Genomic DNA, 18,936 nt, shown 5'->3' with positions numbered 1-18,936 from the left:
AAATTCCTGCACAATAAAAAGCTTGCCCTGCATGGGTAAAATCCACTGTAGGATTGTCATCCAATCTGTGCTCATTTACACTTCCAAGACATCTCATACTTTTGGGAATCCTTTACTTGCTATGTGGAAGAAGTTTCATAACATTGAGTTATTGCCTAACCCTCTTCTCAAGACCTTCCAGGGTCACAACTTCCTAGAATCAAGAGTATCTTGGAAGAAACATGGACCCCTCAAAAACTGTGAGCCTGGCTCTGGCTAGCAGCTACAGAGAGAGAACTTGTTAATCATTGTTCAGGTCTAACTTTCCTTCTGGATACAAGGCCCTTATGTTCATTAATCCACATTATAGAATCAAAATGTCAGAGTTGGAAGGGATCTCAGCAGCCATATAGTTCAGTTCATATTCAAAAAAGAATTCTTCACCACAATTTGCTGAAAGACTTGCAGCCTTTTGAAGCCTTCCAGCGAGGTGGAACAGACTATCTCCCTAGACAGGTCATTTGACTTTTGTATAGCTCTCATGGGTAAAACATTTTTCCTTACATTGGGCTTAAGTTTGCCTCACTTCAACTTCCATCCTTTGTTCCTAGTGTCCTCTGTGGCCATGAAGAAAAAAATCTTAATTCCTCTTTAAGGCAGCTAGATGGCCCAATGGATAGAACACTGAGCCTAGAGTCAAGAAAACCTGAGTTCAAATCCAGCCTCACTTATCTGTTGTGTGACCTTGGGAAAGTCATTTCTGTTTGCCTCAGTTTCCTCAATGGTAAAATGGGAATAATAACACCTATCTCAGGGTTGTTGTGGGGATCAATGAGATCATATTTGTTAAAGCACTTAGCCACCAGTCCTGGATTCAGGAGGAGACCTGAGTTCAAATCCAGCCTCAGACACTTGACACTTACTAGCTGTGTGACTCTGGGCAAGTCACTTAACCCTCATTGCCCTGCCAAAAAAAAATTAAAAAAAAAAATATTAAAGCACTTAGCACAATGCCTGGCACATAGTAGAAGCTATATAAATGTTTTATTCCCTTTCTCTTCCCCTTTCTTCCCTGTGACAGTCCTTTGAATACCTTTAGGTTAACCCTCTGCAGTTACTTCAGCTATTTGTCATATGGTATGGCCTCTAGTCCTGTCGTCAACCTGGTTACCTTCTTTTGGATGAGCTTCAGTCCAAGGACAGATCGCTAAGGCAGTTCTTTAGAAATGACATTGACCTATTAAGGAGTATTCTTTGGGCCTAGTCATTCACTATTCTGAATGTACCTAATTTTGATATTATTTGGCCCATATCTCCTTGAACATAAGAGCAAAAGAGTCTTTCTCGACTTCTTACTACACGAGGTATACTATATCCCTTGATCTACCTGTGTGGTAGTCCTTAAAAAAAAAATGGATAACGGGCAGCTAGGTAGCGCAGTGGATAGAGGACCAGCCCTGGAGTCAGGAGAACCTGAGTTCAGGTCCGGCCTCAGACACTTAACACTTATTGGCTGTGTGACCCTGGGCAAGTCACTTAACCCCAATTGCCTCAAAAAAAAAAATAGTTCTTAAAAAAAAATGGATAAGGGGCAGCTAGGTGGCACAGTGAATAGAGCACCGGCCCTGGAATCAGGAGGAGTTCAAATCCTGCCTCACACATTTGACACTTACTAGCTGTGTGACCCTGGGCAAGTCACTTGACCCCAATTGCCTCACCCAAAAAAAGAATAAGACTGGGGGGAAAAAAAGAATAAGAATAGGAGAGCTCATTATATTTGTAAGCAAAGGAGTCAGGAAAAAATTAAAGATGAAAGTAAGGGAAGAATCGATGGGCAAGTTCTTGAAGAAAACAGGAGTAATTGGGATCAGGGATATAAGGGATAAAGGAAGGTTAGCCATTACAAGGAAGAGTTCTACTTCTTCTTTAGATATTGGGCATAGGAGGTGAGGTAAAGATGGAGTAAGGGAAAAGAAGGGATCTCATGCTGTGAATGGCCTTCATTGTTAGCAGTAAAGTGGTAGGCAAAGTCTCTGTTGAGAGGAGGAGGTTCAGGAGATAGTACTGTAGACTTAAGAAAGGAAAAGGTTTCAAACAACTGCTTTGGGTAACATAATAGAAATTCAGTCAAGGAAAAATACAAAGAATGCCATGCAGCAGAGAAGAGCAATTGAGATTAAATAGCATAAATCTGTGATGGGACCCAGTCAGCATGGTTTCATGACATCATTCAGTAGCATTCAACAGCTCAGGAGTGAAAACATAAAAAGAAGCTAATAGAGGTGGCTGAGAGCTGAGGATTACCATGATATGAAGGGCAGGACAAGAATATTAAAGTTAGGGGCAGCTAGATGGCGCAGTGGATAGAGCATTGGCCCTGGATTCAGGAGGACCTGAGTTCAAATCTGGCCTCAGACATTTGACACTTACTAGCTGTGTGGCCCTGGGCAAGTCACTTAATCCCAATTGCCTCACCAAAAAAAAAAAAAAAAAGATTTTATAAAAAGAATATTAAAGTTAGATGAGAATACATAGTGGAACTAATTAACTTACTGGGTCAAGACTGAAAATGAAAGAAGTAAGGGCGATGGACTGGTAGAACAGGAAGAGCTAAAGGGACCTCAGGTCACAATGAAAACAACAGGATTTAGAAGAGTGAGACAGGAGGAGATGGAATAATAAAGATTATGATAAGAAGAGGAAAGTTTCAGAGTTCAGGGTCATGGAAGTGACACAATTTGGTAAAATATTGAGGTCTAAGATGTGACTGCCCCTGTAAGTAGCTTAGGTGGCAGTGAAAGTTACAGGTAACAAGAATTAAGAGAACTGATTAACTGAGAGCCCATAAATCCACCGTATATGTAGATCAGTTGAAGTAACTGGCAATGTTTAGCCTAGAGAAGACTCAAGAGGGACATGATAACTGTCTTCAAGGATTTTAAGGGCTTTTGTGTAGAGGAGAGATTGGATTTATTCTGTTTGATCTCAGAAAGAAGAAGGAGGAGCAGTGGGTAGAAATTACAACAAGGCAGATTTAAATTTGATGTCATTTCTTCCATCTTCCTTTTCTGGCCTCCTGACCTCTACTTGTTCTAATCTTATGTGTCCTATTACTAGGCTGATTTCTGTGATTTGTTCCTATGAGTAGGAGGTAAGGATGATTGATAGAAGCCTGGAGGGAACAGGAGCTTTGTGGGGAGGAGGTACTGAATTTCACAGTCATTGTCAGCCTCTAAAATTTTGGAAAACCAATTCCTCAATTGCCTTTCAGACATTCCCAAGTGAGTTAATCTAACACAGATATATATGCACCTCTCTAGGTATCATATGGCCTTAACAATAGTTCTAGACCTGTCTCTGTCTGAAGTTTGTTTTTCTATCCTCTCTTAGTCTCATGTCTCTAGTAAATCTTCAGTTCAATTCAATTAATATGTATTTGTTAAATGTCAGATAGGTGTGTTTATATTAAGACACAGTGATGAAATTATCTTGTTCATAAAGTATCTAGAATAGACCAGCCACTGGATGGTCTTACCTACACATCTCTAAGTACACTTTTCCATTCTGTGAAGCTTATATTGAGATTTGTCAGTAACATGTCCCTCTAGAAGATTTTTATATAATTGCCTTAATTATGCCAAAAAAATGTCCTTGGTCTCAAAATAAAGCAGATAATACTTATATTTTGTTTTCACTATTTCAGATTGTAAAACCCAGACTGAGAGTGAGGCGTTGTCTCCAAAGCAAGAAATTTCTGATGAGAATAAATGCCAGAATCTGATATTGCATAGACTTAGAGGACTTGTGCCTCAAGGACCCATGTTGGGAGAAGCTGTCGAAAATGAAGACAGGCTAAAGGAAATGTGGGCATCTCCTGCAGGAAGGAACCTGAGGACATTCCTTTCCCAAAAGAGAAGCTTCAGGCCAGTGCCAGTGGTCCATCAAAAACCCCTTATATTGGAAAGAGGTCAAGAATGTAGTGAATTTGGGAAAAATCTCAGTTTGAGTATAACCCCTATAAGATATCAAAGAGTTTCTTCAGAATGGAGACCCCAGCAATGTGATGAAATGGGCCAAATATTTGAGCAAAATTCAGAATTGATTACAAATCAGAAAAAACAAACAGAAGAAAAGCCCTATAAAGCTAAAGTATATTGGAAAGCATTTACTCAGAATTCAAACCTCATTGAACTTCAGAGAATTCAGACCAGAGAGGAACCCAATGAGTGTAATGCCAATGAAGAAACTTTCAATCAGACATCAATCCTTATCAAAAAAGAAAAAGTGCTTAATGGAGAAAAACCCTATGAATTTAACGAATGTGAAAATACCTTTAACACACAATTATCCCTTATTCAAAACCATAAAATCCCCACTTTAGAGAAACCCTATCAGTGTACAGAATGTGGGAAAGCCTTTAGCTTGAAAGGAAACCTTATCCGACACCAGAGACTTCACACTGGAGAGAGACCATTTGAGTGTAATGAGTGTGGAAGTGCCTTCAGTTTGAAGGGAAATCTTATTCGACATCAGAGACTTCACACAGGTGAGAAACCATTTGAGTGTACTGAATGTGGGAAAGCCTTCACTCGGAGCACTGCCTTTATTCTTCATCAAAGACTTCACACTGGTGAGAAACCCTATGAGTGTACTGAATGTGGGAAAGCCTTCAGCCAGGAAGGAAACCTTATCCAGCATAAGCGATTTCACACTGGTGAGAAACCCTACCAGTGTAATGAATGTGGAAAAGCCTGTAGTGATCGAACATCCCTTATTCATCATCAGAGAATTCACACTGGAGAGAAACCATATCTGTGTAATGAGTGTGGAAAATGCTTCAGCCAGAGTTCAATTCTCATTAAACATCAGAAAATTCACACAGGGGAAAAGCCCTATGAGTGTAATGAATGTGGAAAGGCCTTCATTCTAAAATCTTGCCTTTTTAGACACCAGAGAATTCACACTGGAGAGAAACCATATCAGTGTAATGAATGTGGAAAAGCCTGTAGTGACCGAACATCCCTTATTCACCATCAGAGAATTCACACTGGAGAAAAACCTTATGTGTGTAATGAATGTGGGAAAGCTTTCAGCCAGAGTTCAAGCCTCATAACACACCAGAGAATTCACACTGGAGAAAAACCTTATGAGTGTAACCAGTGTGGAAAAACCTTTAGTGCATCTTCAAACCTTATTCAACATCAGAGAATCCACTCCGGAGAGAAACCTTATGAATGCATAAAATGTGAGAAAACTTTCATTTTGAAGTCTTACCTCATTAGACACCAGAGAATTCACTCTGGAGATACCTTGTGAAGGAAGATACATTTGTGAGAGAGCTTTCAGTACACATTCTTCCATTACTCAGCATCAAAAAAGTCACATTGGCAACAAACCATATGGTTGTATAAAAACCACAGAACTTTTAGAATAATAATGATTGTGATCAAGTCTTTATTCAGCACTTCAATCTTATTCACCATTAGAAAAGCTATTCTAGAGAAGAAAACTCTGTAATGTACTTTTAGTAATAGTGTTCATTTTGCAAATTAAGCTCTTATAAGGAAGGCCCTTTTGCTTCTCAAAATGGCGCCTATGTGATTTAAGTATGCTGCAACTAGGTGGTAGTATGGTGTCTGCCACATGAACTGAACAGAGGATTCACGTCCTGGTAACCTTGGCTTTTATAAAAGGATACTTTTACCTTCTCACACACTACATGTGTGATTGATGTTTTCTGCCACTGAATGATTATATGGTGCTGGCTGACACGTGAATATGAATTGTAGACGTCATATTCGTGAAAGTTCCTAACTTTCAAAGGGCAAGCTTCTGGTCCAGTTCTCACATTTTTTTAGCATGAATTTCAACATTGTTTTATATTTTGAAAAACCTTTATTAACTAAAGTCAATTAGGTGACTTTAGGGAAACACTATATCTATCTAAACAGCATTTTAGAGGACATGTGTTAGCCAATTTCTAGGCTTCAATTAGGTGGCTTTCCTCCTTAGCTAATTGTTCTTTATCTTTTATCCTTGTACTTGGCCGCAAGGAGAAAGATGTGACACTTTTCAATAACATCATGATGATAGCAGTTTATTCTGTTTAAATTTCTTTCTTTGTGTGTTATTCTTTTGTATGACATGAAGTTCATTTAACTGCTTTGGTAGTTTGTATGTGAAGGTATTAGGAGTAATAACAACACATGTCACAACTACTTAACTTTGTATGAGATGACCCTCCCAATTCTGCACCTTTCTGAGCCTCATTTATTGTTGTTGGCCAAGGGCTTCTCTCAGCTGCCAGAAGACATTCAGGAAAGAAATTTAATGTCTTCCTCCCTCTCCTTACCTCTATGATCTCTTCTTTAATTCCATGAGGCATTTGAAGTACGAGAAAGCTAGGAAAATGGAATCCTGTGATTTGATTCTGTAAGTAGGAGATATTTAGTCTATTATCTTTTTTTCTCCTCAGATGTTCACTCTTTTGTTCTCACTTGCCAACAGACTGGGTTGTATGGGAAGCTGATCAATTTGCCTAAAGCCAATTAGCCTAATAATTAATTTGCTTAAAACCATATTCTCTTCTGTGTTACCATATGTTCCCTCCCAAGTCTTACCTCAGCCTATCAGATCAATGTACCTGAAGCCATTTTGCCTAAAACCAATTAGCCTGATGCCAACTTGCTTAATGATCAATTTACCTAAAGCAATTAAGCATTTTGGCATAATTTATGTGTGTAACCCATTTGTGCTTTTAGCCTCCATAAGTATTTTTGCTTCTTTTTTTGTCTCACTTTGTTTTGAGCACTTTAAACATTTTTTATCAATGTCTAAGAGTACTTCTGATTAAATCAAATATTTATCACATTTACAACTTTTCATATAGGACAGGATTGTCTTGCCATCTTATACATTTTTCCTAACTTCTTGAAGATTTTTTTCCTCCTTTTTTAAAAATTTTTTTTATTTTTAAGGGCAACAGGGGTTAAGTGACTTGCCCAGGGTCACACAGCTAGTAAGTGTCTGAGGGTGGGTTTGAACTCAGGTCCTCCTGAATCCAAGGCTGGTGCCTTATTCACTGCGCCACCTAGCTGCCCCCACTTCTTGAAGATTTTTCCATTTTATCTACCCTTGTGTATTTTACCATTTTGAGACACAGTGTGGAATAGTAGAAAGAGTAGTAAATGGGCTTGCAGTCAAAACTATTTAAATGATAGCTCTGTTAATAAAATTAGTACATATTCAATGTTTATTCATATTAATGAGGCATCATCTTACAGACTAAGGGTGAAGAGATATAATGGCAATATTAAAGACTTCAAAGGTCAGCTGTTCTAGTCTTTTATTTAAAGCAGGAATCCTTACAAAAATATCAAATGTTCACTCAGCCTTTACTTGAAGATCTCTAGTAGCTGTGAACTTCTCCAAGGAAGTTTGGAAGTTTTGCCTTATATTGAACTGAAATATTTGTAACTTTCACACATTGGTCCTGGTTCTGCTTCCTCAGGCCAAGCAGAACACATTAAATCTTTCCTCCAGATACCTTCAAATTCTTGAAGATATCCATTATTTCCCTTGCCAAGTCTTCTCTTTTCCAGGCTTACCATCTCTAGTTAGTTGACTTGATCTTCATATGGTACTCCCACCATCCTAGCTACCTCTCCTGTTTGTGCTCCAGCTTGTCAATGCCCTTTCTAAATGGGATGCCCAGACTTGAACACAACACAGATTGGCTTAGCTGGGGAGATTATGTTCTTGATTGAGACTAAAATCTAGTTTTTCCAGCTCCTCTGTCACACTGTTGACATACTGAGCTTGCAGTTCACTAAAACCTCTTTTTGTTTTTTCACATAATCTTTGTACCATGTCTCCCATATCCTGTACTTGTGCACTTGATTTTTTTTAACTTGTGCAGAACTTGAGTCAGTTTAATTCTATTACATGTGCTGCATTTTCCCAACCTATAGAAATCTTTTGGATGAGGATTCCATTACTTGGTGAATTATCTGTCCCTCTTAGCTTTAAAATACAAAGATGATAACTGTGCTAGCCATATTTTCATTCAGGTCATTGATTAAAATGTTGAATACAACTTGATGAAGGACAGAGCCCCATTACATTCCATGAGTGACCTACCTTCAGGGTCATTGGTGTTTAGATCTGGAAAGGACCTTAAAGTTCATCTAACCTAACCCCTTTATTTTACATATGAGATCCAGAGAAGTTAAAGTGATTTGTAAAAGTCACATAGAGGTTGACATCACTCTTTGAGTTCTGTCATTCATCTACTTATAAACTCATCTGATTTTGTTATTGTTCAGTGCTCTCCATCTTGATCCCGAGACTACTATGAAAGACATTGGGACATACCTTGTTGAATTATATGTTATAATGGTTATGGAATTTCCTTGATCTATCAATCTAATGACCCTATCAAAAAAAAAAAAAGAAATTATGTTAGTCTGACATGTTTTGTCTTTAATTAATCCATCCTTGCTTTCTGAGACCCCATGAGCTATCTCATCGATAATCCATTCTAGAATTCTACTGGAAATAAATGTTAACCTCATAGTTTGAAGAATCTGTTCTCTTGAAAATTGGCCAGTTTTCCCATCTCTGTTCATAGCACCTCATCCATTCTACGTGATTCCTAAAAGCTGGTTGGCTGTTACAAATTAATCACATACATGTATTCTTATAAATTGGAATTTGTTGAAACAAAATGGCTCAAGGGGCAGATAGGTGGCGCAGTGGATAGAGCACTGGCCCTGGATTCAGGAAGACCTGAGTTCAAATCCGGCCTCAAACACTTGACACTTGCTAACTGTGTGACCCTGGGCAAGTCACTTAACCCTAATTGCCTCACAAAAAAAAAAAAAAAAAGCTCAAATTCATTAAGGTCAACTAAGAATACTTTTACCTCCTTACATCTTGGGTTTTAATCCACTGCCAACCACTTTTTTTTTTATCCTGGCCTTCCACTCTGAAGAACATTCTGCATGATTGAGAACACTGAAGTAAAATGGATGGTGAGTAATTGTGTCCTCTCTTTTTGGTCAGTTATCTTCCCATATACCTCAAACAGTGCTCATTCCTTTTTCTTCTTGCCTCTAACATAATTTTTCTCAGTATTTGTCACAAGACTTTGTTCTAGACTTTGACTTTCCATGAATATAATTTACACTTTTTATATTTGCCCTTACTTGCCTGCCCTTTCCATCTTTTTTCATGTCTTTCTAAAATCCAGGTTCAACAATAAGTTCCTTGTACTTCCACATCATTAGAGGAGAGAAGCAGGTAGGGCAGACTGGTTCTCCCTATCTTACCTGGACTGAAAATGCAGTGGCCCCTCAGCACCCAATCCCACTGCTGATCAGCAAAGAGGCTTGACCTGCCGTATTTACAACCTGGGCTGGTTAGCCTCTCTTTATTCAGCCTGGTGGTCCATCACTCCAGAGGTCTTACCATATTAGAGCCAAACTTAGTGTGGACACCAGAACAGCTTTAGTCCTGCTGTAGCAGAAAACTCAAGCTCATATAGTCCACCAGTCTCGACCTCAGTAGCAGGGATTACAGTGTAGTCACCATACCTGGACACATTAATTTCTTAAGGTATCTATCAAGGATCTCATCTTGGACTATAGATCTGAATGACTACTCCAGCTTCCTGAGCCATAAGCTCCTCCTTAGAAACTATGCAGGTGATATTGCCTTGGGCCCCATGGTTCCCTCCTTCACTAATTTCTAAATTTATATCAAAAGCATAACTAACTCAAGGTAGGAGGCCTCTTAATCTTAGTCCCTGAGTCTATGTGGTTCCTTGAGTCTAGAAATTTTAAGTTACCCTGTTCTTAAATACCTCCTTCCTTTCTGCCATTTCTAATGTACCTAAATCCCTGATCTGAAATGCCCCTTCCTTTTTTTTTTTTTTTTGTGGGGTGGGGGGGGTGGTCCTATCAAAAAATGCCAGAAAAGAGTTTACTGTGAGAATTATTTGCAAAGGACTCAAGATGCTTCTACCTTCTTTAATGTCCTGGCTTCTTCAGCATCTGGTTTACAATCTTTTTTCCCCATTTCCTGCCATCATCCTTCAGAATTTCCAGATTTGTCTCAATGTTTCATCTAATATCCCTTCAAGAGATCTTTTTTCTCCCTGTCATTGTTGTTTATTACCCACACAGACTTCAACCACTGATAGGCTCCTATCACCACTACTCCAAATGAAAGAGGCATCAACTTAGAACCAGAGTTTTTAACCATTTTTTGTGACTTGGTTCCTTTTGGCAGTCTGCTAAAGCCTGTGGATCGTTTCTCAGGATAATGTTTTTTGGTTTTGGTTTTGGTTTTCTTTTTAATAATACTTTATTTTTTCCAATTACATGAAAAGATAGTTTTTGACATTCATTTTTGTAAGACTTTGAGTTCCAAATTTTTCTCCCTTTTTCCTTTCCCTCCCCCCCTCCCAAAACCAGCAAGCAATCTGATATAGGTTACACATTACAATATGTTAAACTTATTCCCACATTAGTATGCTGTCAGACAAGAATCAAGACAAAAGGGAAAGACCACAAGAAAGAAGAAACAAACAACAAAAGTGAAAATCATATGCTTTGATCTGCATTCAGACTCCATAGTTCTTTTTCTGGATGTGGAGAACATTTTCCATCATGAGTTTTTTGGAGTTGTCTTGGATCATTCTGTTGCTGAGAAGAGCTAAGTCTATCACAGTTGATCTTCACACAATGTTGTTACTGTGTACAATGTTCCCCTGGCTCTGTTCATCTCACTCAGCATTAATTCATGTAAGTCCAGGTTTTTCTGAAACCTGCCTGCTCATCATTTCTTACAGCACAACGTACTCCATTACATTCATATAACACAACTTCTTCAGCCACCCCCCACAGTTGATGGGCATCCCCTCAGTTTCTAATTCTTTGCCACCACAAAAAGAGCAGCTATAAATATTTTTGCACATGTGGGTCCTTTTCCCTTTTTTATGATCTCTTTGGGATATAGACCTAGTAGTTGTATTGCTGGGTCAAAGGGTATGCAGTTTTATAGTCCTTTGGACATAGTTCCAAATTGCTCTCCAGAATGGTTGACTGGTTCACAATTCCACCAACAAAGCATTAGTATTCCAATTTTTTTTTGTAGGGCAATGGGGGTTAAGTGACTTGCCCAGGGTCACACAGCTAGTGAGTGTCAAGTGTCTGAGGCTGGATTTGAACTCAAGTCCTCCTGAATCCAAGGCCAGTGCTTTATCCACTGTGCCACCTAGCTGCCCCCTAGTATTCCAATTTTTAAATTAATAAAATAAAATACATAGGATTCTTAAGGAAATCAATGATATTGAAATAAGTTCTCAGGGCAGCTGAACCCAACTCTTCATATTCTCTAAGTTAGTGCACTTCTATGTAAGCACTGGGGGGAAAAAAGAAAGGCAAAAAAAAAATGCCCTCAAGAAATCAAATGGGGGAAACACGTAACCAACTATGTACAGGCAAGATAATAGGATAAGTTCTGGCCTCAGACACATGACACTTACTAGCTATGTGACCCTGGGCAAGTCACTTAACCCCAATTGCCTCAGAAAAAAAAGATAACAGGATAAGTTAAAGGTTATCTCAGTGAATCACTAAGATTAAGGAGAAGTAGGAAAGGCCTCTTGCAGAAGGTGAGAGTTTAGCTGAGACTTGATGAAAGACAGTAGGGGGAACATTTCCAAGCATGGGGGAAAGCTAGTGAAAATGCTTGGAGTAGAGAAATTGAGTGACATGTTGGGGGAACAGCAAGGAGGCCAGTGCCACTGGACCACAGAATTGGGAACAAGGTGGTGGGAGTAAGGTATTAAAAAGACCAAAAAGGTAAGAAGGGGTCAGGTTATAAAGAACTTTGAAAGCCAAACAAAAGTTTTTGCATTTCATCCTGGAAGTAACAGGAAGCCACTGGAGTTTATTGAATACAGGAGTATTCAATAAACAGTCAGGCCTGTTTTGGGAAGATCAGTTTAACAGGAAGATGGTTTGGAACAGGGAAAGATCTAAGTCAGGAAGACCAACCAGTAGTCCAGATGTGAGATGACGAGGAACTGCACCATTCTTGGTGGCAGCATCAGAGGAGAGAAGGGGCAAATGAGAGAGATTTTATAAAGATAGAAATGACAGGACTTAACCACTGATTGGATATTTAAGGTAAGACTAGAATTCTCAATTTAAAAAAATCCATATGCTTTTAAAGCTTATCTTTAAAGTATATCTTTGCCCACACATTACAGCAGTTAGTCTTCAAGAACAATCTAATGCTACTAATAGGTTAATGATATTTTCACAGTGTCAATGATGAAAGATAAGTGACAAAAACAAAGTTGCAAATGGAGAATTGAGTATAAAAGAAAATTAACATATCCTTGAATATTTGTATACCCTTGGTGATACCTAAATTTTAGAGGTTTACATACACACACACACACACACACACACACACACACACCCCTGGGTGCTCTGGCCCAAGATCAATGACTTTCAATCCCAAATTTATTCTAAGACCTCAAAGAGAACTTTTGGTTACTGGTAGACTTGTAGTGTTTTACCCGTTCATATGTAATCAGTAAACTAGAAAGTTTCCTCCATCCAAAGTAGGAGAATGGGATAAAAAGGATTTTAAAGCTATTTTTTTAAAAGCTTTGAGGTGACTTTTTAAGCTACTAAAACTGGACTAAGACATGTGGGATACCCTGCATACAACTAGTTTTCTTCATCACTCAGAAGACAATGATTCATTGTGACAGATCATTCCCCAAAGTTCTCATACACTTTTTTATTATAATGCCTATCACTTTGCCTTCTCAGTGAAAGCAGTTGTTAATATGTGATCAGAATTTCATTCTGGGGAGCTTTCCATTTAGGATCCTACATAACCTAGTCTTAACTCTGAAAAACTTAATGTATAGGATATCAATCAGAGTTTTCTTCATCAATTACAAACTTGAAGCTGGCAAAACACTTGAAATGTCAGTAATTTGCACTTCCCTTGACAGCTTCTCTTTATTGATCAGAATAAGCTGTCATTTTCTCTACCTGAAATTACTGGCAAGGCCAGTCTGAATTAAGCAAAGGAAGCTCCAGATGTCCATCAAGTTGAATTTTCCACCACTACTTTTTGTCAGCTTTCTAATCTAAGTCAGGAATTCTTAATTCTCTGTCTCTCTCTCTCTCTCTCTCTCTCTCTCTCTCTCTCTCTCTCTCTCTGATGTAAGGGTTCTTCATTTACAATTCTTCTTTACTGATATGTATGTATATTTTTTTCTTTTTTTACACAAGCTTTCATTATTATATTTCATTCATGATTTGCATCCCAACATATGTCACTTATGTTTATTTCCCTATATTAAAATCTCACTCATACTCCACACATTGGTGTATGAGCCCTTGAGCCAATCTATATTTTCCCTTGCAAATTATTGGAGCCTTCCGCTACTTTTCTTCCTATGTCAAACCTGGTGCTTTTTGGTATCTGGTTTGGCAGTTGTATATGGGCAGTTTTCTCCCTCTTCTTCATTTTCACTTTAAAACCATTCAGAAGAGACCAACAAATGTTCAGGTTTTATACAGTCCTACATTAGCTTACAATCTTGGCTAGAAGTCAGTCTTTTAGCCATTTTTTAAAATCTTCCACACTCTCCTTTCTATTCTACTAACCCTGCTTTTGAACCTGTTGTAGTGGTGAAGACACCCTGTATACCACCCCTTCCCCCAAAGTCCTCCATTTTCCCCCCAGAATTCTTTCCACTTTCCTTCTGATGGTATTCATTCCCACATGCATTATCAGAAGTGGATAGTGGTCTGAGACATCTCAAAAGGCTTCTTTAACATCCTGGATACACACTCAAGGAAGGCAGTATCCTTCTGGAATGGTCATGTCAGAATATAGCCAGCACCCTCACTTCTTAGAAGGGACAACCATCTACCATGAAGCAGTTCTTCTCTGGCTGCCAGTAATAGATAGCCTTATTCTGTGGCACCTTTGGATCTTCCTTATTTAAATAAGAAAACATAATGAATTCTATTGCACTTTATTTTCCTTAGCATTAAAATAAAGTAATACAGGATTAAAAACCTAATACACTCAATATCAATATGCAGTGTTCTAAGCAAGTGCATGCAAGTAGCCATAGGTATTTCCATTCAGACTTCAGTCACATACCATCTTCTGTACACTCTCCACATAATCTTGATATACCTTGGACCATAGGCATGAGCTGCTTACTGATGCTTTGGCCAGGATTTACTATTTCTTGGAGACAGCAATGACTTTCCATAGTCTTTAATGGCTGGTAACTACAACTGTTAGAATCCATGTTGCTGGCCTCCATACCAACAACAAAAGCTTTGGGGGTTTGGGGTATTTTTCCAGGCCACTCCATGTAGTAGTTCCATGTTTTGTCTATAAATACTGGAGGACAACAAAGTAGGTTAACTGTATGCCCAATTCAAATAGCCTCCAAATAGTCAACAACAGATTGAGAAGCAAGTGGCATAGTGGATGGAATGCTGGATTTGAAGTCAGGAAAACTTGACTTTCAATCCCACCTCTGGTCACTGGCTACATGGCCCTGCCATGGACAAGTCACTTACCTGCTCTAAGACTGTTTTTCATCTGTAAAATGGCAATAATACCTGTAATGCCTACCTCACAGGGTTGTTGTGAGGTTTAAATGAGAGAGAAAAAATATGTAAAGTGCTTTGCAAACCTTAAAGTACTATATAAATGTTGGCAATTATTGTTGTTATGTTTCTTTGGGTAAGGTAGAGTGTATTTAAAATATTGACCACTACTAGAATTACGACAAAGCTTGAAAGTGAAGTTGTAATCATTTTAATCAAACTGTTTTAAGCTACAGGCTCATATACACCCCTGGATACATGGACAGAAGTGAAGAAGCATGCACAGTGGAAGTTTCCATAATTAGAAATTTGACTCTGAAAGCTAGGGTCACTGCCACTTCAAAGTTGCTTATAATTGATCCAAGTCAAGTAGTTATGAGTACATGCAAGGTGTAGAGTACGAATCTATTAATGTTACACATTTGCTTAAACACTAATGGAACAGTTCTGAAGGTGTTTTCCAAGTACCAGGGCTTGAGATCTTTTTTGAGTACAGGAGATGAGCATGTGGGTATCTTGAGGTCTGGAATCATAAAACCTTCTCATCTTTCCCTTTACTAGCATTTCAGAAGCAGCAGATTAAGGAGGTTAAAGGGGATAACAGGACTACAGTATTTCACATGAGCTCATCTCATTTGTTTCATGACACACATTAGGGAGCTACACAGACACAGTTTGGGCACTCCCTCTACCCTGGAAGATACATCCTCAGGTGTATCACAAGCCCTTATGGGACATTCACATTTGGTTAAAATTACATTATCTTGATTTTGCTTCACTAGCATTACCACAGTGATTAGGCACATCCTGATGGGTCACAAGTGCTTCCATTACAACACATAGTTGGCTTTGGATAATATGGGATTAGTCATTCCTTCAGTTTTGGTTTGGTTTTCTTTTTTGGTCACTGACCTGTTTACACTGTCCAAATGCCCATCAGGTTAGACAATTTCTCTTTCTCACAAAGACAAACTATGGTGTTACAACAAAGTAACATGAACATAGCATGAAACCAAGCCCTGTGAGCTCAAGGAGTTTAAGCAAATTAAAATTCTCATCTTAGAAGCTGTAGTTTCCTATTAAACAATCATGTTAAGTGTCAGGTAGGCTGCTTTGGAACAACTCAATACCCAGCTGGAGTTCCAAGTTGTCCAGGTTCTACTCTGCCTACTGTATTGCCAGTAGCAGGGTTTGCTATAGTCAATATTTCCCTTTCCCTCCCACCTCAGTTGTAAATACCAAACTCCAAACTCAATACCAAGACTCTCTGGCATAGAAGTGGGTATGTTGCCACCTCATTGGCAATTTGGCTACACCATCTCCTTGGCCCCAGGCTTCCTTGTCCCAACAAGCTGAATTTTCTTCCCCATGGATCAAAGACTCAGTATTTCACAGAGACAAACTTGCATACAGGGTTCTCTTTACTGTCTCTATGAGGCTCCCCAATTTTTCCTATGGAAAAGCAAAGTGGTAAAAAACAAAAGGAGGGTCCTTGAAACTGCTATCATGAGGACTAGTTGAAGAAATTGGGGAGTTTCGCTTAGAAAAGATTCATGGGTGACGGGAGGAATGCTGGCTGTCATCAAATATTTGAAGGGCCAGCATATAAATTATAGGATAGATGTGAATAGATTTTGTCCAAAGAAGTCAGAACCATGACCAATAGATGGAAGTTACAAAGAGACGAAAACACATGGTAAGTGATAGAGGAGAAGGAAGGTGCCCTGTAGCCAACTCCTGCTATCAAGGAACTAGAATGTTTTAAGCATTCCCAGGTACAATCTTAGCTTTGGTGGCCCTAATGAACCCATTTAGATATACAAAAGTGTCCCATTGTATAAATAAAGCTAAAGTCACTTTCAACAAATACTTCTTTTTATACTTGCCCAGGTCTATACATTTTTCACTAGCCTTTTGTGATGGAGACTTGTGATTTTATTGTCATGATTTTCCTTTCCCAGGAAAATATGTCTTCTAATACAAAGTCCTCTGCATACTCATCTCAAAAATTAACCCCAGTGGTCTGGATTTATGAAATAAGGATTTTAGGAGAAGCAGTTTGACTGTGACCCTATTAGTTTCAGGTTTGAAGTTGAAACAAAATGGGGCATTCTTAAAGCACTGAACAGTTGACAAAAGGTTAGCCCTAGCATAGCAAAGATAATGAACAAGGCTTCAAAAGCACGTAGCCTAAGTAGACAAGGCCCCTGGTGTATAAACATGTACCTGGTTAACAGGGGAGAGTATAGTGACTTACTTTAATTCAGCATATACCAGGTCTGAAAGGCATTGACCCCATGATGGTGGAAAATTGTTATGCCCTTAGGTGACCAGGAAGCTGTCAATACAGCCAAGGGAAGCACAGCATGAGCCTTGTCCCACCCTGGGCCAATCAAGTCTGTGTTGTCCTTTAGGGAAAATCTAGCTTGATTGGGGAAGTGGGATAGATAGGGGTTGAAGAACCTTGGTAGATAATGGTTCTATCATAGCGGAAAGAAACTCCTTGCAGTCAAGGTTGCACTCAACACCCTAGAAGCACCATTTGGAAGGTACTCTGCACCCCATCAGCATCCAAACATCACAAAAATCGGGAGCATCACAAAACACTATAAACTCAACCAGTAGATCCAGTGAACACAATTTTTATCTGACTTTAACCAACAGCTACATCACTTGGGAAAATTGAGTCAGTATATTGTCCTATAAGGCAACACAAGTTTCCTACTAACCAGCTACAACTACAATTATTCCTACTACTGAACAGTGGCACAGCCCTGTCTAGATATCGTAGAATTGATTCTCTCTATAACCAAGCCTAGACTTAGACCTAGCTGACCACTATCTCAACTGATATGGCACACACACCCAGGGCATCAGTTTCCAATGTGCTTCTGCATTTTCATACCTCACTTCCCTGGAAAGGCTTGTTGGGAAGCATTCTGTGTGTCATAGCCTATCCAGACAATCTAGTGGGATCTTAAAAACCCTGAATATGATCACCTGAAATTTCTGGTTGTCATAAGTTTGAAAATACATCAACCATTACTTAAGATCATGTTGTTAAATGTACCTGTGCCAAAGACCCCATCAGAAAGCCAGTAAGGTTAAAATATAGAACCTTGGAATTTGTCACTGACTTACTGTCCTCCCATGCCAGTAGTCATCAACACAGTTGAAAATAATCTGCTCCATGCCCAGCTGTGGCCCATTACTTCTTCTGAGTCCACTTTCCTGTTCTTTGGGAAATGTTTAGTGCCACAATCACCTTAATGTCCAACTTCTGGTTACTGTTTTCAGTTTTTTACATATCTGTTCCATGACATTTGCTTCAGAAGATTTACCTCTCTGTGACATAACATTCTTTTGTCAGACAGGCAAAAGCAGAATGCATAAACTATGCTTTGAAAAAGCATACCCAAATATTTCATCACCATTAGGAAAACTGGAAAAATTGCCCACAGCAGGATTATATAGAAACTGCTCATTCCACTTGTCTCTCTGCAACATGCAATTCCATAGAAAATATGGTTTTTACCCCCAGTTGTCATATCTTCACATTCTACACTATGGTCTCAGTGATTAATGATTACCAAGAGAGAGTTGGAAGTTAGGCAGCTTATGGACCTAGGTAAGTCCACAAAGAACTCTATAAATCACTCACATAAGAGTTAGAGGTCAGGTCAATTGTTAGTCAGAAATTCTCTTGCAGGTCAGGGACTATAAAGGATCTGGACATCCATCTTTGAGAAGACTGGGGATAAGCTAATTTTTTTCCCTAGGCAATGGGAAAAACTGCAATAAAATGTTAACATGAAATATCTTTTTTCCCAACTTCCATCTGATAGGGAACAGCCCAGTATAGTGGCTAGAAGGATAGACTAGGTCTGAGACTCTAGAAAAGTCATTATTTAACCTCTCTGTTCCTCAGTTTCCTCATCCATAAAATGGGAATAATTATAGCACCTGCCTCACAGGGAAATAAGGTGTGTGCAAGGTAACACCTACTATGTGCTAAGCACTAGAGATACAAAGAAAGGCAAAAGACAATCCCTGTGCTTGAGGAGTCCATAATTTAATAGGGGGAATGACATGTACAAACAATCTATATATAAGATAAATAGGAAATAATCAATAGAGAAAAGATATGAGAATTAAGAGGGATTAGTAAAGGCTTCCTGAATAAAGTAGAATTTTAACTGAGACTTAAAGGAAACCAGGAAAGCCAGGAAACAGATATGAAGAGAGAGAGCATTCCATGTATTGCAAACAGCCAATGAAAATACATAAAGTC

General features: G+C 38.8%; 2 protein-coding genes across 8 annotated transcripts in view; one reads left to right on the top strand and one right to left on the bottom strand.

The window, feature by feature from the left end:
* The window catches only part of LOC122741894 (zinc finger protein OZF-like), a 53,376-nt gene that overhangs the window by 14,267 nt on the left and 20,173 nt on the right, over window positions 1-18,936 (bottom strand). The gene's annotated exons all lie outside the window — the stretch shown is intronic.
* Window positions 1-18,936, top strand: part of LOC122741842 (zinc finger protein 883-like) — a 37,167-nt gene that overhangs the window by 14,853 nt on the left and 3,378 nt on the right. For 6 of the 7 annotated variants that reach the window (XM_043985699.1, XM_043985716.1, XM_043985689.1 and 3 more), the window contains exon 6: window positions 3,683-10,642. In XM_043985699.1, coding sequence (XP_043841634.1) covers window positions 3,683-5,295 — 1,613 coding nt within the window. In that variant the 3' untranslated portion in view covers window positions 5,296-10,642. Of the gene's footprint in view, window positions 1-3,682; window positions 10,643-18,936 lie in introns of those variants that run through there. The other variant, XR_006354881.1, reaches the window with a different exon arrangement.

The sequence above is a fragment of the Dromiciops gliroides genome, chromosome 1 (genome assembly GCF_019393635.1).
Source record: "Dromiciops gliroides isolate mDroGli1 chromosome 1, mDroGli1.pri, whole genome shotgun sequence".
Taxonomy (NCBI): Eukaryota; Metazoa; Chordata; class Mammalia; order Microbiotheria; family Microbiotheriidae; genus Dromiciops; species Dromiciops gliroides.
Note: the sequence above shows the minus strand (reverse complement) of the source record. Positions and strands in the feature narration are given on the sequence as shown.